The sequence below is a fragment of the Pseudophryne corroboree genome, chromosome 3, assembly GCF_028390025.1.
Source record: "Pseudophryne corroboree isolate aPseCor3 chromosome 3, aPseCor3.hap2, whole genome shotgun sequence".
In the NCBI taxonomy this organism is placed as follows: domain Eukaryota; kingdom Metazoa; phylum Chordata; class Amphibia; order Anura; family Myobatrachidae; genus Pseudophryne; species Pseudophryne corroboree.
The window spans coordinates 1,746,541-1,769,267 of NC_086446.1; the positions used below are offsets into that span (position 1 = coordinate 1,746,541).

Consider the following 22,727-nt stretch of genomic DNA (forward strand, 5'->3'; position numbering starts at 1 on the left):
CGGTGCCAGCTATATACCCTCACAGAGCCCCCTGTTGTTCCCTGGTGCCAGCTATATACTCTCTATAGTGCCCCCTGTTGCTCCCAGATGCCAGCTATATATCCCCTATAGCGCCCCCTGTTGCTAGCTATATACCCCCTATAGCGCCCCAATTGTTCCCTGGTGCCATCTATATACCCTCACAGTGCTCTCTAGTGTTCCTCAGTGCCAACTTTATACCCTCACAGTGCCCCCTGTAGTTCCCTGGTGAAAGCTATATACCCCCTATAGCGCCCCCTGTTGCTAGCTATATACCCCCTATAGTGCCCCCGGTTGCTCCCTGGTACCATCTATATACCCCCTATAGTGCCCTCTGTTGCTAGCTATATATTCCCTATAGCGCCCCTGTTGTTCCCCGGTGCCAGCTATATACCCTCACAGTGCCCCCTGTTGTTCCCTGGTGCCAGCTATATACCTTCACAGTGCCCCCTGTTGTTCCCCGGTGCCAGCTATATGCCCTCACAGTGCCCCCTGTTGTTCCCCGGTGCCAGCTATATACCCTCACAGTGCCCCCTGTTGTTCCCTGGTGCCAGCTATATACCTTCACAGTGCCCCCTGTTGTTCCCCGGTGCCAGCTATATACCCTCACAGTGCCCCCTGTTGTTCCCTGGTGCCAGCTATATACCTTCACAGTGCCCCCTGTTGTTCCCCGGTGCCAGCTATATACCCTCACAGTGCCCCCTGTTGTTCCCTGGTGCCAGCTATATACCCTCACAGTGCCCCCTGTTGTTCCCCGGTGCCAGCTATATACCCTCACAGTGCCCCCTGTTGTTCCCTGGTGCCAGCTATATACCCTCACAGTGCCCCCTGTTGTTCCCTGTTGCCAGCTATATACCCTCACAGTGCCCCCTGTTGTTCCCTGGTGCCAGCTATATACCTTCACAGTGCCCCCTGTTGTTCCCCGGTGCCAGCTATATACCCTCACAGTGCCCCCTGTTGTTCCCTGGTGCCAGCTATATACCTTCACAGTGCCCCCTGTTGTTCCCCGGTGCCAGCTATATACCCTCACAGTGCCCCCTGTTGTTCCCCGGTGCCAGCTATATACCCTCACAGTGCCCCCTGTTGTTCCCTGGTGCCAGCTATATACCTTCACAGTGCCCCCTGTTGTTCCCCGGTGCCAGCTATATACCCTCACAGTGCCCCCTGTTGTTCCCTGGTGCCAGCTATATACCTTCACAGTGCCCCCTGTTGTTCCCCGGTGCCAGCTATATACCCTCACAGTGCCCCCTGTTGTTCCCTGGTGCCAGCTATATACCCTCACAGTGCCCCCTGTTGTTCCCTGGTGCCAGCTATATACCCTCACAGTGCCCCCTGTTGTTCCCTGGTGCCAGCTATATACCCTCACAGTGCCCCCTGTTGTTCCCTGTTGCCAGCTATATACCCTCACAGTGCCCCCTGTTGTTCCCTGGTGCCAGCTATATACCCTCACAGTGCCCCCTGTTGTTCCCCGGTGCCAGCTATATACCCTCACAGAGCCCCCTGTTGTTCCCTGGTGCCAGCTATATACCCTCACAGTGCCCCCTGTTGTTCCCTGGTGCCAGCTATATACCCTCACAGTGCCCCCTGTTGTTCCCTGGTGCCAGCTATATACCCTCACAGTGCCCCCTGTTGTTCCCCGGTGCCAGCTATATACCCTCACAGAGCCCCCTGTTGTTCCCCGGTGCCAGCTATATACCCTCACAGTGCCCCCTGTTGTTCCACGGTGCCAGCTATATACCCTCACAGTGCCCCCTGTTGTTCCCTGGTGCCAGCTATATACCCTCACAGTGCCCCCTGTTGTTCCCTGGTGCCAGCTATATACCCTCACAGTGCCCCCTGTTGTTCCCTGGTGCCAGCTATATACCCTCACAGTGCCCCCTGTTGTTCCCTGGTGCCAGCTATATACCCTCACAGTGCCCCCTGTTGTTCCCTGGTGCCAGCTATATACCCTCACAGTGCCCCCTGTTGTTCCCTGGTGCCAGCTATATACCCTCACAGTGCCCCCTGTTGTTCTCTGGTGCCAGCTATATACCCTCACAGTGCCCCCTGTTGTTCCCTGGTGCCAGCTATATACACTTGACAGGGTTATGCTGCTGGAGGGGAGGGTTTTTGGGTTATGCACTAGAGCACAGGTTCTCAAACTCGGTCCTCGGGGGCCCACACAGTGCATGTTTTCCAGGTCTCCTCACAGAATCGCAAGTGAAATAATGAGCTCCATCTGCGGACCTTTTACATTGTGTCAGTGAGTAATTAATACACCTGTGCTCCTGCGGGGTTACCTGCAAAACATGCACTGTGTGGGGTCCTGAGGACCGAGTTTGAGAACCTGTGCCCTAGGGGTTGGTTAGGGCTAGGCACTGAGGGAAGGTTTGGGACCAGGGTAAGGATTGACCTAGCATCAATCATTTACAAGGCAAAACCGGCTTGGTTTTGCCTCTTAAATGATTAACACTTTAAAAATATGTCCATTCTCGCTGACATCCCCGCACCTCTGTCATACTCACACCCTATTATACCTTGTTTTTACAGCTTTTTATATATATATATATATATATATATATATATATATAGAAAAAAGAGTGTTTCCCCAGGGAGCTAGTGATTCTACTAGGTATGTCAACAAATTTATCACTTATAATAAAATAGTCATAAGAAATAGACTTATTTATTTTTAAATAAAACACAGTAAGAAATGAGCTGTATCACATTAAATCCAAAAAGACAATCAGTGTTCCATACATATAATGATGTTGGTAACAATTCAATTCAATCATATGTCAGTATACAATTGATCTTCCTTGAAGAAATGACAAAATCGCTGTCTTAAACCAACGCGTTTCGTCCTACAGACTTCATCAGGGGTATTTTATTTACAATCAAAAAATCACAGTATGGACAAGTAACTTAATGTGTCTTCAATAGGCAGGTAAAAACACTTAAAAAGTGATATCGAACTCGATTACACCACATGAAACATCTCTTTAGCCGAATATTCAATACGACTCATTCTATGTTTGTTTAATGATCCCCACTTGATAAGGGATTTTTTTACTATATATATATATATATATATATATATTTGTGAAAAATATATATAAGACCTGTCTCGCGCTGACACTATGTGGAGCTACACCTTAGGGAAAATACCCCCTGTTAGATGGGGCTGATGCAGCAGCCAGAAGCATTGCTAACAGTGTAGAGGCACGATTACGATTTTCTGTCCACTACTCAATACGATTTAGTGGGAAGCTGCTCTAAGAGCTGTCCTTATTACTATTGGTTCCACCACTGTTGTTATTAGAAATCACCTTATCAAGTGGGGATCATTAAACAAACATAGAATGAGTCGTATTGAATATTCGGCTAAAGAGATGTTTCATGTGGTGTAATCGAGTTCGATATCACTTTTTAAGTGTTTTTACCTGCCTATTGAAGACACATTAAGTTACTTGTCCATACTGTGATTTTTTGATTGTAAATAAAATACCCCTGATGAAGTCTGTAGGACGAAACGTGTTGGGTTAAGACAGCGATTTTGTCATTTCTTCAAGGAAGATCAATTGTATACTGACATATGATTGAATTGAATTGTTACCAACATCATTATATGTATGGAACACTGATTGTCTTTTTGGATTTAATGTGATACAGCTCATTTCTTACTGTGTTTTATTTAAAAATAAATAAGTCTATTTCTTATGACTATTTTATTATAAGTGATAAATTTGTTGACATACCTAGTAGAATCACTAGCTCCCTGGGGAAACACTCTTTTTTCTGTTCATAACTATTATACCCCATCTAACAGGGGGTATTTTCCCTAAGGTGTAGCTCCACATAGTGTCAGCGCGAGACAGGTCTTATATATATTTTTCACAAATATATATATATATATATATATATATATATATATAGTAAAAAAATGCAGTAAAAAACGAGAAGACTGCGGCACTCCAAATGCAAAAAATTGTATTAATTTAAAATGTCATGGCAGCACTGCATCAGGCAACGTTTCGGTACTCGCAGGTACCGTTTTCAAGCCACATGCTGTCTGGCTAGGAAATAACAGACAAAGAAAACAGAAATGACAAATATCACTTACCCAAATACCCCCCGCCGCTGTAAGAAGCCGGGTTGCGGCAGCGTCCCACGTGGCATCCGTCCACTGCGGGCGCTGACAGTGACGTCAAGCCGCTGGCGCCGATGGTGATCCGGGCGAACGTCTTGCGTTGCCTAGCAACCGGACGCCCGCAGCTGCATCGTCTCCCCGGCCTCCCACAGCGGCTGAAGGAGACAAACACATGATACATGATGTTACTGACTGCATACAAGGAACCATGGGGGAATATATATATATATATATATATATAGTGTTTATGTGATGGCTGTGACAACGTTATTAAATAATAATAATAATGATGGAATACATATGATGTCCCGGGCCCTGGGATTCCAGCTGTTAAAATACAGACAGTGGCACCCCGGAGGGTAAAATCCTGACATGCCCCCTAAAGCGACGCTAACCCTGATCTGTAAACCCCCCTACCAACAGCCTTACCCTATCCCTCCCTTCCCGCAGCCTAACCCTCCCCAGTATAATAATAATAATAACAACAACAACAGGACACCACAGGCTGCTCCTCCTGCATAATAATAATAATAATAATAATAATAACAGGACACCACAGACTGCTCCCCCAGTGGTGCCTAACCCTAACCCCCCCCTACCCACAGCCTAACCCTAACCCCCCCTACCCACAGCCTAACCCTCCCCACTATAATAATAATAATAATAACAACAACAGGACACCACATGCTGATCCTCCTGTATAATAATAATAATAACAGGACACCGCAAGCTGCTCCTCCTGTATAATAATAATAATTACAGGACACCGCAGGCTGCTCCCCCAGTGGTGCCTAAACCCCCCCCCCCCTACCCACAGCCTAACCCTCCCCAGTGGTGCCTAAGCCCCCTCCCTGCAGCCTAAACCTAACCATCTCCACCCACAGCCTAACCCTAACCCCCCCACCCACAGCCTAACCCTAACTCCCACAGCCTAACCCCCCCCCCCCCACCCACAGCCTAACCCTAACCCCCCCCCCTTCCCGCAGCCTAACCCTCCCCAGTGGTGCCTAACCCTCCCTCCCCCACAGCCTATCCCTAACCATCCCCAGGGGTGCCTAACCCTAAACCCCCTACCCACAGCCTAACCCTAACCCCCCCCTTCCCGAACCCTAACCCCCCTCCCCCCGCAGTCTAAACCTAAGTCCCCCCACCCGCGGTTTACCAGTGGTGAATTCCCGGTGTCAGCATTTTTATTCACGTTGGAGTGCCGGAGTCGGCACTCCGGTCAGTGTGAGGATTCTGGCTTCGCCTTCCCGACTGCCGGGATGCCGAACACTAATATCTTAACCGCATCCCGTAATAATTCGTAAATAAGGATTACATGACTTCAGGGGGCAAGCAGCCGTCATAATAGAGGGAGCTGAGATTTTTGTTGGCTTTGAGTAGATATGTCAGGGTTCAGATTAGGGGTAAGGGTTGGGGTGTTAGCGTTAGGGTAGTAGAATTAATTTTGAGGGTTAGGGTATTAGTGTTAGAGTATTAGTGTTTGGGTTAGGATTAAGGATGAGGGTATTAATGTTAGAGTATTAATGTTTGGGGTTAGGATTAAAGGTGAGAGTATTAGTGTTTGGGGTTAGGATTAAGGGTGAGGGTATTAGTGTTAGAGTATTAGTGTTTGGGGTTAGGATTAAGGGTGAGAGTATTAGTGTTTGGGGTTAGGATTAAGGGTTAGGGTATTAGTGGTAGAGTATTAGTGTTTGGGGTTAGGGTTAATTGTGAGGGTCAGGGTATTAGTGTTTGGTGTTAGGATTAAGGATGGAAGGGTATTAATGTTAGAGTATTAATGTTTGGGGTGAAGGTTAGGGTATTAATATTAGAGTATTAGTGTTCGGGGTTAGGATTAAGGGTGAGGGTATTAATGCTAGAGTATTAGTGTTTGGGGTTAGGATTAAGGGTGAGTATTAGTGTTTGGGGTTAGGATTAAGGGTGAGGGTATTAGTGTTAGAGTATTAGTGTTTGGGGTTAAGATTAAGGATGAGGGTATTAATGTAAGAGTATTAATGTTTGGGGTGAAGGTTAGGGTATTAATATTAGAGTATTAGTGTTTGGGGTTAGGATTAAGGGTGAGGGTATTAATGTTAGAGTATTAGTGTTTGGGGTTAAGATTAAGGGTATTAGTGTTTGGGGTTAGGATTAAGGGTTAGGGTATTAGTGTTAGAGTATTAGGGCCAAATGTAATAGAGTGAGAGTTTCAAAAAGTGAGAGATTTGGTAAGGTTAATGCAGTTTTTTTAAAGTGTCAATCATTTACACAGCCAGATCAACCTGGTTTTGCGGTGTAAATGATTGCCACTTTTAAAAAAACTGAAAAACCTTACCAGATCTCTCACTTTCTGAAACTCTCACTCTATTACATTTGGCCCATAGTGTTTGGGGTTAGGATTAAGGGTGAGGGTATTAGTGTTTGGGGTTAGGATTAAGGGTGAGAGAATTAGTGTTTGCGGTTAGGATTAAGGGTGAGAGTATTAGTGTTAGAGTATTAGTGTTTGGGGTTAGGATTAAGGGTATGGTTTTTGGGTATTAGTGTTAGAGTATTAGTGTTTGCGGTTAGGATTAAGGGTGAGAGTATTAGTGTTAGAGTTTTAGTGTTTGGGGTTAGGATTAAGGTTGAGGGTATTAGTGTTTGGGGATAGGATTAAGGGTGAGGGTATTAGTGTTAGAGTATTAGTGTTTGGTGTTAGGATTAAGGGTATTAATGTTAGAGTATTAGTATTTGGGGTTAGGAATAAGAGTGAGGGTATTATTGTTAGAGTATTAGTATTTGGGGTTAGGGTTAATTGTGAGGGTTAGGGTATTAGTGTTATATTAGTGTTTGGGGTTAGGATTAAGGGTATGGGTTTTGGGTATTAGTGTTTGGAGTTAGGATTAAGGGTGAGGGTATTAATGTTAGAGTATTAGTGTTTGGGGTTAGGATTAAGTGGGAGGGTATTAGTGTTAGAGTATTAGTGTTTGGGGTTAGGATTAAGTGGGAGGGTATTAATGTTAGAGTATTAGTGTTTGGGGTTAGGATTAAGGGTGAGGGTATTAGTGTTTGGGGTTAGGAATAAGGGTGAGGGTGTTAATGTTACAGTATTAGTATTTGGGGTTAGGATTAAGGGTGACAGTATTAATGTTAGCATATTGGGGTTAGGGTTAAGGGTGAGAGTATTAGTGTTTGGGGTTAGGATTAAGGGTGAGGGTATTAATGTTAGAGTATTGGTGTTTGGAGTTAGGGTTAAGGGTGAGAGTATTAGTGTTTGGGGTTAGGATTAAGGGTGAGGGTATTAATGTTAGAGGATTAGTATTTGGGGTTAGGATTAAGGGTGACAGTAGTAATGTTAGCATATTGGGGTTAGGGTTAAGGGTGACCTTTAGGTAATTAGGAATACTTACAATCAAGACCCAAAGACTGCAGTAAAACCCCAGCTAAAACCAGCAGTAGTTTGCGTTGCTGTATTTGGGTGTGGTGTGTCATTGTCTCCTGTGTTTGCCTTTGGTATAGATATGTCCTCATGCACTGTTGGTACAATTATGACAAAGACCTCAGTTCCATGCACCGGGTCCTGGTGGACTCAGCTGTGCTGATCAGCTTGTTGCTCAGAACGCGCCGGAAGTGACAAAGCTGTATTGGTAGTGTGTGCAGACTGCTGTCATGTGCCACTGAGTCCTCACGCCGAGCTTAGTTGTGCTTCATCTTGCATGGCTGCCCAGCATACACACTCGGAGGCATGCCGTGTCCTACCTGTAACACTTTCCAATGTGCACTGTCTGGTATGTGGTATATTCAGGTGTAGAAACACTCATCTATGCCGCGATGCGACTGGTCACAGCGGGCATTTGCTCCATAGGTTTAAATGGTGTGCGCGTGCATACGCACACACACGCATACCTCGCAGACACAGTAGTCTCGTCATCGCTGCGATATCTGTAGCACGTACACCAGCGTCCAAAAGGCTTTGGCCAAGGAAAATAATTGCTAAAATAAAAAAATTTAAAAATTTAGTGAAATAATAAAAATATTTATTGATGATAATGTTTCATGTGATGATATAACTAAATATTATCAAAATGATTTATAATTTTATAGTATAACATACACTTCAGATTAAATTTGGCTTTCATCAATGTGTCCTACTTTGGCGTATATCTGTTTCACGTAATGTGGGGATTCAAGACACCAACTTATCTAATGGCCTCGATCAGACATTCCCGTAAGTCTTTAGTATTTGTTGGAGCCATTACACAAACTTTTTTTGATGAATTCGTCCCAAGGTTTATCAATGAGATTGAGATCAGGTGACTGAGGAGGCCATGTCATCATTTGTAGGTCAGGTGACTGAGGAGGCCATGTCATCATTTGTAGATCAGGTGACTGAGGAGGCCATGTCATCATTTGTAGATCAGGTGACTGAGGAGGCCATGTCATCATTTGTAGATCAGGTGACTGAGGAGGCCATGTCATCATTTGTAGATCAGGTGACTGAGGAGGCCATGTCATCATTTGTAGATCAGGTGACTGAGGAGGCCATGTCATCATTTGTAGATCAGGTGACTGAGGAGGCCATGTCATCATTTGTAGATCAGGTGACTGAGGAGGCCATGTCATCATTTGTAGAACTTTCTGCTTTCCTGTATTTATCAAATAATTGATACACAGTTTAGATGTGTGCTTAGGGCCGTTATCTTGTTGTATGATGAACCCCTTTCGAGATCCACTTGGTACAGTGCAATGTACTAAAATACTGTGGTATCGTTTCTTATCCATAGTTGATGTTGTTTGAACTAAATCTCCAACCTTTCCTCCACTGAAACCCCCATATCATGACATGGCCACCACCACGTTTACCTGTATGACTTACACAATTATCTAACACACGTTCTCCCACTAATCTTTGAACATACTGACGTCTTCTGGTTCCGAAAAGATTAAAATTGGACTCGTCAGTCCAATATTCTTTTTTCCGTTGATCCAGTGCCCAATACTAGTGTTCTTTGGCCCACTGAAGGCAAATTGTTTTCTCCACGCTGTGGGGTCTATTCAATTGATGTCGGATCCTTTCCGACGGAAAGGATCCGACATTTCAGTATTCAATTTGGCCGTTTCCGACAATGACAATCCAACTTTTTTTAAAGTCGGATTGACATTGTCGGAAACGAGGCTAAAACCTGTCGGATTTTGCCCCTAATCCGACAAAACACGTGAATCTGCGGTTAATCCGCCGATCCACGTGTTTTTCGACAAGTTGGAATTTCTGACTTGTTGGGAAAACGTCAGTTTGATTGAATAGGTTGAATCAGTTTTTCCGACAAGTCGGGAATTCCAACTTTAATTGAATAGACCCCTATATCACCATTTACACCTACATTGCGCAGATGTCTTTGAACTGTAGCAACTGATCATAGAGTTTGTCTAATTTTATTGCGTTCTTCTTTGATTGCAATTGTTGGGAGTCCTCGGTTTTGCTTACTCATTATGACAATGTAGTGTATTTATCTTCCCTTTTTTATGTACATCTGGGTCGTCCAGAACGTTTTTTGCTACCTGCTTCTTTGTGTTGCGCTAATATGTATACATTACACTAGCCCTTGGAATTTTTTTATTTTTTTAGCAATCTGTCGATGAGTATAGCCTTCTTCCGGAAGAGTCTGAATGTTGCCGCGCAAATCATGTGACTATTTATGTCTTTTCTTCATTATGAAAACGTTTCGGTCATTATTATTGATTTTAACACTGTAAAGAAGGAACTTAACATTATAAAAAAGTAAGACAGAAAATATTAAATTAATAAAAAATATATATTTGATATAAAAAATATTATTAAATAAATGAATTAACATACATACCAGGTTTGTTAATGACCAGCTATAAATTACTTTAACATATAAATAAACTCTTGAGACTGCGATGATAATGACATACGCTTGTATTTACAATTAATATGCTAAATTAAGTATAATACATTTGAAGTAAAGTCCTAAAGTCTCGGTTCTAATCATGATAATGATTTTAGGAAGCAATTAAAGTTGATATTGGTTAAGACAGAGCAATATAAGTAAACATGTAAGCTTTGACCAAAGGCTTTTGCACGCTTATGTACCTCTCCTACCATCTGCCTTAGGCAAGTATTCTGTGTGATCTGCTGCTCCGAGCTGATGGTATGCCTAAGAGGGCTGGACTTAGCCAGAGGTGGCCCAATAACAATGTCAGAAGCTAAAGGAGAGGGGTGCTGGGAATGGGACATTATACAGTAACACCAGGGGACGTGTCTGGGTGATGACTGGAGAGGTGACTGCTGGGAATGGGACATTATACAGTAACACCAGGGGACGTGTCTGGGTGATGACTGGAGAGGTGACTGCTGGGAATGGGACATTATACAGTAACACCAGGTGATGTGTCTGGGTGATGACTGGAGAGGTGACTGCTGGGAATGGGGCATTATACAGTAACACCAGGGGACGTGTCTGGGTGATGACTGGAGAGGTGACTGCTGGGAATGGGACATTATACAGTAACACCAGGGGATGTGTCTGGGTGGTGACTGGAGAGGTGACTGCTGGGAATGGGGCATTATACAGTAACACCGGGGGATGTGTCTGGGTGATGACTGGAGAGGTGACTGCTGGGAATGGGGCATTATACAGTAACACCAGGGGATGTGTCTGGGTGATGACTGGAGAGGTGACTGCTGGGAATGGGGCATTATACAGTAACACCAGGGGATGTGTCTGGGTGATGACTGGAGAGGTGACTGCTGGGAATGGGACATTATACAGTAACACCAGGGGATGTGTCTGGGTGATGACTGGAGATGTGACTGCTGGGAATGGGGCATTATACAGTAACACCAGGGGATGTGTCTGGGTGATGACTGGAGAGGTGACTGCTGGGAATGGGGCATTATACAGTAACACCAGGGGATGTGTCTGGGTGATGACTGGAGAGGTGATTGCTGGGAATTGGGCATTATACAGTAACACCGGGGGACGTGTCTGGGTGATGACTGGAGAGGTGACTGCTGGGAATGGGACATTATACAGTAACACCGGGGGATGTGTCTGGGTGATGACTGGAGAGGTGACTGCTGGGAATGGGACATTATACAGTAACACCAGGGGACGTGTCTGGGTGATGACTGGAGAGGTGACTGCTGGGAATGGGACATTATACAGTAACACCAGGGGACGTGTCTAGGTGATGACTGGAGAGGTGACTGCTGGGAATGGGGCATTATACAGTAACACCAGGGGACGTGTCTGGGTGATGACTGGAGAGGTGACTGCTGGGAATGGGACATTATACAGTAACACCAGGGGATGTGTCTGGGTGATGACTGGAGAGGTGACTGCTGGGAATGGGACATTATACAGTAACACCGGGGGATGTGTCTGGGTGATGACTGGAGAGGTGACTGCTGGGAATGGGACATTATACAGTAACACCAGGGGACGTGTCTGGGTGATGACTGGAGAGGTGACTGCTGGGAATGGGACATTATACAGTAACACCAGGGGACGTGTCTAGGTGATGACTGGAGAGGTGACTGCTGGGAATGGGGCATTATACAGTAACACCAGGGGACGTGTCTGGGTGATGACTGGAGAGGTGACTGCTGGGAATGGGGCATTATACAGTAACACCAGGGGATGTGTCTGGGTGATGACTGGAGAGGTGACTGCTGGGAATGGGGCATTATACAGTAACACCAGGGGACGTGTCTGGGTGATGACTGGAGAGGTGACTGCTGGGAATGGGACATTATACAGTAACACCGGGGGATGTGTCTGGGTGATGACTGGAGAGGTGACTGCTGGGAATGGGACATTATACAGTAACACCAGGGGACGTGTCTGGGTGATGACTGGAGAGGTGACTGCTGGGAATGGGACATTATACAGTAACACCAGGGGATGTGTCTGGGTGATGACTGGAGAGGTGACTGCTGGGAATGGGGCATTATACAGTAACACCAGGGAACGTGTCTGGGTGATGACTGGAGAGGTGACTGCTGGGAATGGGACATTATACAGTAACACCGGGAGATGTGTCTGGGTGATGACTGGAGAGGTTACTGCTGGGAATGGTACATTATACAGTAACACCAGGGAACGTGTCTGGGTGATGACTGGAGAGGTGACTGCTGGGAATGGGACATTATACAGTAACACCAGGGGATGTGTCTGGGTGATGACTGGAGATGTGACTGCTGGGAATGGGGCATTATACAGTAACACCAGGGGATGTGTCTGGGTGATGACTGGAGAGGTGACTGCTGGGAATGGGGCATTATACAGTAACACCAGGGGATGTGTCTGGGTGATGACTGGAGAGGTGACTGCTGGGAATGGGACATTATACAGTAACACCAGGGGACGTGTCTGGGTGATGACTGGAGAGGTGACTGCTGGGAATGGGACATTATACAGTAACACCAGGGGACGTGTCTGGGTGATGACTGGAGAGGTGACTGCTGGGAATGGGACATTATACAGTAACACCAGGGGATGTGTCTGGGTGATGACTGGAGATGTGACTGCTGGGAATGGGGCATTATACAGTAACACCAGGGGATGTGTCTGGGTGATGACTGGAGAGGTGACTGCTGGGAATGGGGCATTATACAGTAACACCAGGGGATGTGTCTGGGTGATGACTGGAGAGGTGACTGCTGGGAATGGGACATTATACAGTAACACCAGGGGATGTGTCTGGGTGATGACTGGAGAGGTGATTGCTGGGAATTGGGCATTATACAGTAACACCGGGGGACGTGTCTGGGTGATGACTGGAGAGGTGACTGCTGGGAATGGGACATTATACAGTAACACCGGGGGATGTGTCTGGGTGATGACTGGAGAGGTGACTGCTGGGAATGGGACATTATACAGTAACACCAGGGGACGTGTCTGGGTGATGACTGGAGAGGTGACTGCTGGGAATGGGACATTATACAGTAACAGCAGGGGACGTGTCTAGGTGATGACTGGAGAGGTGACTGCTGGGAATGGGGCATTATACAGTAACACCAGGGGACGTGTCTGGGTGATGACTGGAGAGGTGACTGCTGGGAATGGGACATTATACAGTAACACCAGGGGACGTGTCTAGGTGATGACTGGAGAGGTGACTGCTGGGAATGGGGCATTATACAGTAACACCAGGGGATGTGTCTGGGTGATGACTGGAGAGGTGACTGCTGGGAATGGGGCATTATACAGTAACACCAGGGGACGTGTCTGGGTGATGACTGGAGAGGTGACTGCTGGGAATGGGACATTATACAGTAACACCGGGGGATGTGTCTGGGTGATGACTGGAGAGGTGACTGCTGGGAATGGGACATTATACAGTAACACCAGGGGACGTGTCTGGGTGATGACTGGAGAGGTGACTGCTGGGAATGGGACATTATACAGTAACACCGGGAGATGTGTCTGGGTGATGACTGGAGAGGTTACTGCTGGGAATGGTACATTATACAGTAACACCAGGGAACGTGTCTGGGTGATGACTGGAGAGGTGACTGCTGGGAATGGGACATTATACAGTAACACCGGGAGATGTGTCTGGGTGATGACTGGAGAGGTTACTGCTGGGAATGGTACATTATACAGTAACGCCAGGGGATGTGTCTGGGTGATGACTGGAGAGGTGACTGCTGGGAATGGGACATTATACAGTAACACCAGGGGATGTGTCTAGGTGATGACTGGAGAGGTGACTGCTGGGAATGGGACATTATTCAGTAACACCAGGGGATGTGTCTGGGTGATGACTGGAAAGGTGACTGTTGGGAATGGGACATTATACAATAACACCAGGGGATGTGTCTGGGTGATGACTGGAGAGGTGACTGCTGGGAATGGGACATTATACAGTAACACCAGGGGATGTGTCTGGGTGATGACTGGAGAGGTGACTGCTGGGAATGGGACATTATACAGTAACACCAGGGGATGTGTCTGGGTGATGACTGGAGAGGTGACTGCTGGGAATGGGGCATTATAAAGTAACACCAGGGGATGTGTTTGGGTGATGACTGGAGAGGTGACTGCTGGGGATGGGACATTATTCAGTAACACCAGGGGATGTGTCTGGGTGATGACTGGAGAGGTGACTGCAGGGAATGGAACATTATTCATGGGTGATGACTGGAGAGGTGACTGCTGGGAATGGGGCATTATACAGTAACACCAGGGGATGTGTCTGGGTGATGACTGGAGAGGTGACTGCTGGGAATGGGGCATTATACAGTAACACCAGGGGACGTGTCTGTGTGATGACAGGAGAGGTGACTGATGGGAATGGAACATTATTCAGTAACACCAGGGGATGTGTCTGGGTGATGACTGGAGAGGTGACTGCTGGGAATGGGGCATTATACAGTAACACCACGGGATGTGTCTGGGTGATGACTGGAGAGGTGACTGCTGGGAATGGGACATTATTCAGTAACTCCAGGGGATGTGTCTGGGTGATGACTGGAGAGGTGACTGCTGGGAATGGGACATTATACAGTAACACCAGGGGATGTGTCCGGGTGATGACTGGAGAGGTGACTGCGGTGAATGGGACATTATACAGTAACACCAGGGGATGTTTCCGGGTGATGACTGGAGAGGTGACTGCTGGGAATGGGGCATTATACAGTAACACCAGGGGACGTGTCTGTGTGATGACTGGAGAGGTGACTGATGGGAATGGAACATTATTCAGTAACACCAGGGGATGTGTCTGGGTGATGACTGGAGAGGTGACTGCTGGGAATGGGGCATTATACAGTAACACCAGGGGATGTGTCTGGGTGATGACTGGAGAGGTGACTGCTGGGAATGGGGCATTATACAGTAACACCACGGGATGTGTCTGGGTGATGACTGGAGAGGTGACTGCTGGGAATGGGACATTATACAGTAACACCAGGGGATGTGTCTGGGTGATGACTGGAGAGGTGATTGCTGGGAATGGGACATTATTCAGTAACACCAGGGGATGTGTCTGGGTGATGACTGGAGAGGTGACTGCTGGGAATGGGGCATTATACAGTAACACCAGGGGATGTGTCTGGGTGATGACTGGAGAGGTGACTGCTGGGAATGGGGCATTATACAGTAACACCACGGGATGTGTCTGGGTGATGACTGGAGAGGTGACTGCTGGGAATGGGACATTATTCAGTAACACCAGGGGATGTGTCTGGGTGATGACTGGAGAGGTGACTGCTGGGAATGGGACATTATACAGTAACACCAGGGGATGTGTCCGGGTGATGACTGGAGAGGTGACTGCGGTGAATGGGACATTATACAGTAACACCAGGGGATGTTTCCGGGTGATGACTGGAGAGGTGACTGCTGGGAATGGGGCATTATACAGTAACACCAGGGGACGTGTCTGTGTGATGACTGGAGAGGTGACTGATGGGAATGGAACATTATTCAGTAACACCAGGGGATGTGTCTGGGTGATGACTGAAGAGGTGACTGCTGGGAATGGGGCATTATACAGTAACACCAGGGGATGTGTCTGGGTGATGACTGGAGAGGTGACTGCTGGGAATGGGGCATTATACAGTAACACCACGGGATGTGTCTGGGTGATGACTGGAGAGGTGACTGCTGGGAATGGGACATTATACAGTAACACCAGGGGATGTGTCTGGGTGATGACTGGAGAGGTGATTGCTGGGAATGGGACATTATTCAGTAACACCAGGGGATGTGTCTGGGTGATGACTGGAGAGGTGACTGCTGGGAATGGGACATTATACAGTAACACCAGGGGATGTGTCTGGGTGATGACTGGAGAGGTGACTGCTGGGAATGGGGCATTATACAGTAACACCAGGGGATGTGTCTGGGTGATGACTGGAGAGGTGACTGCTGGGAATGGGAAATTATACAGTAATACCAGGGGATGTGTCTGGGTGATGACTGCTGGGAATGGGACATTATACAGTAACACTGGGGGATGTGTCTGGGTGATGACTGGAGAGGTGACTGCTGGGAATGGGGCATTATACAGTAACACCAGGGGATGTGTCTGGGTGATGACTGGAGAGGTGACTGCTGGGAATGGGGCATTATACAGTAACACCAGGGGACGTGTCTGTGTGATGACTGGAGAGGTGACTGATGGGAATGGAACATTATTCAGTAACACCAGGGGATGTGTCTGGGTGATGACTGGAGAGGTGACTGCTGGGAATGGGGCATTATACAGTAACACCAGGGGATGTGTCTGGGTGATGACTGGAGAGGTGACTGCTGGGAATGGGACATTATACAGTAACACCAGGGGATGTGTCCGGGTGATGACTGGAGAGGTGACTGCGGTGAATGGGACATTATACAGTAACACCAGGGGATGTTTCCGGGTGATGACTGGAGAGGTGACTGCTGGGAATGGGGCATTATACAGTAACACCAGGGGACGTGTCTGTGTGATGACTGGAGAGGTGACTGATGGGAATGGAACATTATTCAGTAACACCAGGGGATGTGTCTGGGTGATGACTGGAGAGGTGACTGCTGGGAATGGGGCATTATACAGTAACACCAGGGGATGTGTCTGGGTGATGACTGGAGAGGTGACTGCTGGGAATGGGGCATTATACAGTAACACCACGGGATGTGTCTGGGTGATGACTGGAGAGGTGACTGCTGGGAATGGGACATTATACAGTAACACCAGGGGATGTGTCTGGGTGATGACTGGAGAGGTGATTGCTGGGAATGGGACATTATTCAGTAACACCAGGGGATGTGTCTGGGTGATGACTGGAGAGGTGACTGCTGGGAATGGGACATTATACAGTAACACCAGGGGATGTGTCTGGGTGATGACTGGAGAGGTGACTGCTGGGAATGGGGCATTATACAGTAACACCAGGGGATGTGTCTGGGTGATGACTGGAGAGGTGACTGCTGGGAATGGGAAATTATACAGTAATACCAGGGGATGTGTCTGGGTGATGACTGCTGGGAATGGGACATTATACAGTAACACTGGGGGATGTGTCTGGGTGATGACTGGAGAGGTGACTGCTGGGAATGGGGCATTATACAGTAACACCGGGGGATGTGTCTGGGTGATGACAGGTGAGTGCTGGGAATGGGACATTATACAGTAACACCGGGGGATGTGTCTGGGTGATGACTGGAGAGGTGACTGCTGGTAACGGGACATTATACAGTAAAACCAGGGGATGTGTCCGGGTGATGACTGGAGAGGTGACTGCGGTGAATGGGACATTATACAGTAACACCAGGGGATGTTTCCGGGTGATGACTGGAGAGGTGACTGCTGGGAATGGGACATTATACAGTAACACCAGGGGACGTATCTGGTTGATGACAGGAGAGGTGACTGCCGGGAATCGGGCATTATACAGTAACACCAGGGGATGTGTCTGGGTGATGACTGGAGAGGTGACTGCTGGGAATGGGACACTATACAGTAACACCAGGGGACGTGTCTGTGTGATGATTGGAGAGGTGACTGCGGTGAATGGGACATTATACAGTAACACCAGGGGATGTTTCCGGGTGATGACTGGAGAGGTGACTGCTGGGAATGGGACATTATACAGTAACACCAGGGGACGTGTCTGGTTGATGACAGGAGAGGTGACTGCCGGGAATGGGGCATTATACAGTAACACCAGGGGACGTGTCTGGGTGATGACTGTATCACTGTGTGTGTCAGGTTCCTATAAGGTGTCAGGATGTCACTGTCTATGTCTCCATGCAGGAGGGGGAGTATATAGAGGAACACAGGTGTCTGTACAAGGACGTGATGATGGAGAATCACCGACCCCTCACATCACTGGGTAAGAGGAGACTGTCATGTATTGTATAGGGGAGAGCAGGTATGGGGGCCCCTATATACACACATCATCTGATAATCACATATATACAATGTACTCAGTCACTGTGTGTCTCCTACAGATGGGCCCAGTAACAGAGATACCCCAGAGAGATGTCCCCGTCCTCTGTATTCCCAGGATTGTACAGAGGAGAATCACAGGATCCCACAGGAGGATCAGGTAGGTGGGATTTAGGGTCTCACCCATATACCAAAGTGACTGATACTATATGATGTGTAGAGCAGCTGTGTGTCTTATATACTGATATTATACTGTTTTCTCTCATTTAATGAAATCAGATGTTACTAAAGTGTTATTTAATTATTTTGTGTTTTATGTAGTGTCAAGGCTTGACTGAAATTAAGGTAGAAGCTATAGAAAGAGAAGAGACGTATGTCTCTGATGAGGCAGAAGATACAGAGGGAGAAGAAGAGACGTATGTCTCTGATGAGGCAGAAGATACAGAGGGAGAAGAGACGTATGTGACTGATATAAAGGCAGAAGATACAGAGGGAGAAGAAGAGACGTATGTGACTGATATAAAGGCAGAAGATACAGAGGGAGAAGAAGAGACGTATGTGACTGATATAAAGGCAGAAGATATAGAGGGAGAAGAGACGTATGTGAGGGGTGATCAGCAGTGTAAGGAGGAGGAAATCATTACAGATATCAGCACAGGTGAGTAATAAACACTTTGTCACAGTTGAGTTTCAGATCTGAGTCAGGACCTTGAAGCTGGACTGAGGAGGGTATTAGGAACTTGGAGGTTGTATATAACTCCTGCACATTAACTAGCATGAGCTAACAGGTAGTAATGACTCTGGACCAAAATGGGTACTGGAACTCACCAACCATTCCCTGGAACCTAGTGAGAGGAACTCAACCTCAGGCCTGAACCCCAGAACCATTAAGCTGGAACCCTCAGGAATGATTTCAGAAAGTTGAACTGGTGGAACTCAGCAGACTTTAACCAGACTGGAACCTGGTTAGAAGTGGACTTAGGAGCTCAGACTGGACAGCTGGGAGCGTGTCTTCTAAACTAGGAACACTCCCCATAACCCACACCTCAGCACCCTGGGCTGGCTCAACCACCAGGAACTCAACATGGGCCTCAGCAGCCAAGCAATGAACCAGAAATACTATTCTGTACCATCGATGGTCTGATGGTTGATGACTATCTCAGAAGCTGGTAGATGTTCTGATGTATACTTGCTGAGATGCTGAGTACTGTTGTAATGAGAAGTTGAAACCACAAAACAGTAGTGAGACACACTGTAGTTGCTGAGCACTAAATGCAGGCTGGTGGTAGGGACAGTAGTATGCCGGAGTAACAGTAGTACTGTGGTGCTGGAGAGAGACAAGTAACAGCAACCCATCTGAATATGGCAGCGCTGTACAGGAGAAGACAGAGTAAGACCACGATTTGTGACACATTTATTACAAAAATCTGTCATTTACTATTTACAATTTGATTATTATACAGGGGAGAGCAGGTATGGGGGCCCCTATATATACACATCATCTGATCATCACATATATACACTGTACTGAGTCACTGTGTGTCTCCTACAGATGGGCCCAGTAACAGAGATACCCCAGAGAGATGTCCCCGTCCTCTGTATTCCCAGGATTGTACAGAGGAGAATCAGAGGATCCCACAGGAGGATCAGGTAGGTGGGATTTAGGGTCTCCCCAATATACCAAAGTGACTGTCACTATATGATCTGTAGAGAAGCTGTGTGTGTCTTATACTGCGTAGTTCCAATTAAATCAGGCATTATTGTGTCAACAGAGTTCGTGTCTTGTGGGGTCTTTTTCAAGAAGTATATGTTATTTTATATTTTTGTGGCTTTTTAGGATGAAATGACTGATATCAAGGTAGAAATTATAGAGGTGGAAGAAGAGACATATGTAAGAGTTGATCAGCAATGTAAGGATGAAGAAATCCCTACAGATATGAGCACAGGTTCGTAATAAACACATGTAACCAGTGGGAGAGTCAGGATCCATCAGCCCCTATTATACTCCTGCTCTCCCCCTCACATCATGTCACTGTGTGTTACCAGCCCAGATATCTGACCAGTCTCCTCCCCACACTCTCTGGTGTATCTCATATATCAGGAGACATCAGCCCCTATCATACTCCTGCTCTCCCCCTCACATCATGTCACTGTGTGTTACCAGCCCAGAGATCTGACCAGTCTCCCCCCCGCACTCTCTGGTGTATCTCATACATCAGGAGCCATCAGTCCCTATTATACTCCTGCTCTCCCCCCTCACATCATGTCACTGTGTGTTACCAGCCCAGAGATCTGACCAGTCTCCCCCCACACTCTCTGGTGTATCTCATATATCAGGATCCATCAGCCCCTATTATACTCCTGCTCTCCCCCTCACATCATGTCACTGTGTGTTACCAGCCCAGAGATCTGACCAGTCTCCTCCCCACACTCTCTAGTGTATCTCATGCATCAGGAACCATCAGCCCCTATTATACTCTCTGCTCTCCACCTCACATCATGTCACTGTGCGTTACCAGCCCAGAGATCTGGCCAGTCTCCCCCCCACACTCTCTGGTGTATCTCATACATCAGGAGACATCAGCCCCTATTATACTCGTGCTCTCCCCCTCACATCATGTCACTGTGTGTTACCAGCCCAGAGATCTGACCAGTCTCCCCCCCACACTCTCTGGTGTATCTCATACATCAGGAGCCATCAGTCCCTATTATACTCCTGCTCTCCCCCCTCACATCATGTCACTGTGTGTTACCAGCCCAGAGATCTGACCAGTCTCCTCCCCACACTCTCTGGTGTATCTCATACATCAGGAGCCATCAGCCCCTATTATACTCCTGCTCTCCCACTCACATCATGTCACTGTGTGTTACCAGCCCAGAGATCTGTCCTGTCTCCTCCCCACACTCTCTGGTGTATCTCATACTCGCTGGTGTCCTCATCGGGAATTTGCTCTGTCAGCAATAGAGCTGGTACCAGAACCTCCTCCAATGACTGTAATGCCAACTCACAAGTGATTGTCCAGTAAACTTACTTGGGAAGTCCCTTTCTTGTCCAATCTGTCAGAGGTGTCAGTGACAATATATCTGTAAGCCCATTCAGACCAAGAAACAGGTATCTATGACAATTCCAATAAAAGCCTGCTTGCAAATCCTTTTAACTTGACAATATTGATTAAAAGCGTGTATGGCCACTTATGACAGAGGGGGCGGAAAGTACTTTGATTCCCCTCACAATCTACCAATCAGAGGCACCGTAACACTAACCTGTGACAATAACCATACAGCAGCACTGATTACTGAGTGCGCTGGGATTGGGAGCATTGCAGATGACGGTGCGCTCTCTGAGTGTCGGCAACGCATGATATTATGCTACTGTTAGCCCGGCATGTCAGGAGCCTACACTGAGGAAACACAGAAGCAAAACGATCATCCGTGGATAAGCGAAACGATCGTATGTGGATAAGCGAAACGATCGTCTGTGCCGTGCAATGCGGGATACCCGAACAGCAGTGCTGGAACTTGCAGCACTCAATTATTTAAAGTATATACTGTATGCATCCTTTTACCATGAGGTAGCTTACCTTTTATTTTATGATCTCCCGCTCTGTGACGTATACTATTGAGTTGGAGTGAGTATTCACTATCATATATTTATTTTCCTACGCAGTTCACTTACCAAACAACCTGTCTCTTGTTTTCCAACTCATAGTGCCCCCTAAGTTGAAATACCACTCATCTGTCATCAATACCTTTGAGAAGACTGCAGCATACTAATATACAATAAGGACCACTATCCTATTCCTCTGCCTAAACTATTGGCGATTCTCCTTCTGGGTACTCTTATCGCTGACCAGGTTTTGGTTAGGATCCTGCACTGACACAACAGGTCTCACATCACAGGACCAGGCAACAGCCCCCAGTCTTTATACCGTGCAAACCCACTCACTTGCTCAATCATATCCAGAGCCATACCATACTGAATATGCCCAACCTCGTCTGATCTTGGAAGCGGTACAGTATTGGTCAGTACTTGAGTGGGAGACCACCTGTGAATACTAGGTGCAGTAGGAATTGTAGGCACATAAAACTAGAAGCAGTAGTCTTAAGGCAATATACTGGGGTGGGGGGGAACCCCCTTTTTACCTTTTAAAATATTTTTTCTCCTCTTTTTTCCTTTCCTTTTATTACCTCTATGCGCTAACAGTGTAAAATGCATTGACTATTCCAGCAATTACAAAGTTTTCTTTACTTACTATTATGCATAATTAACATGTTGACAATTAGCACTGCCATCCCAAAGAGATTTTATTGATTAATACAATAGAATCATTTTACTACCTATATTTTGCCTGCTATTCAATTTTATTCTTACATGTACTTATATGTCTGTCTTTGTGTGTTTTACAGAATTCAATTTAACATTCTATTTGAATGAATTATTAAAAGCTAAGTTTTAGATTTATTTTCAAGTGTGCCTCCACCCAAAAGAAACAACCCAAAACAAAATGAGAGTGCTTCCCTTCTTTTTCCTATATTACCTGTAAGATCAGTACCTCTCTTGGAGTTGTGAGCCAGGTTCAGTCTCTGGTTGCATCACCATCACTGGTTTGGGCCTACCCTTGCCTCCTCCCACTCTGTGCTCCAGGAACTGCACTACTGTTATCTGGCATCCATCAGCCCTATCAGACCTGCTCTCAAAACTTCCTCTTATGAC

At 46.8% G+C, this 22,727-nt stretch overlaps 1 protein-coding gene across 1 annotated transcript in view; it reads left to right on the plus strand.

Annotated features, from left to right (window-relative positions):
- The window catches only part of LOC135054493 (oocyte zinc finger protein XlCOF6.1-like), a 124,886-nt gene that overhangs the window by 2,396 nt on the left and 99,763 nt on the right, over positions 1–22,727 (plus strand). The window contains exons 2-6 of the mRNA XM_063957607.1: positions 17,879–17,957; positions 18,076–18,173; positions 18,335–18,671; positions 19,566–19,663; positions 19,851–19,959. Coding sequence (XP_063813677.1) covers positions 17,924–17,957; positions 18,076–18,173; positions 18,335–18,671; positions 19,566–19,663; positions 19,851–19,959 — 676 coding nt within the window. The 5' untranslated portion in view covers positions 17,879–17,923. The remainder of the gene's footprint in view (positions 1–17,878; positions 17,958–18,075; positions 18,174–18,334; positions 18,672–19,565; positions 19,664–19,850; positions 19,960–22,727) is intronic.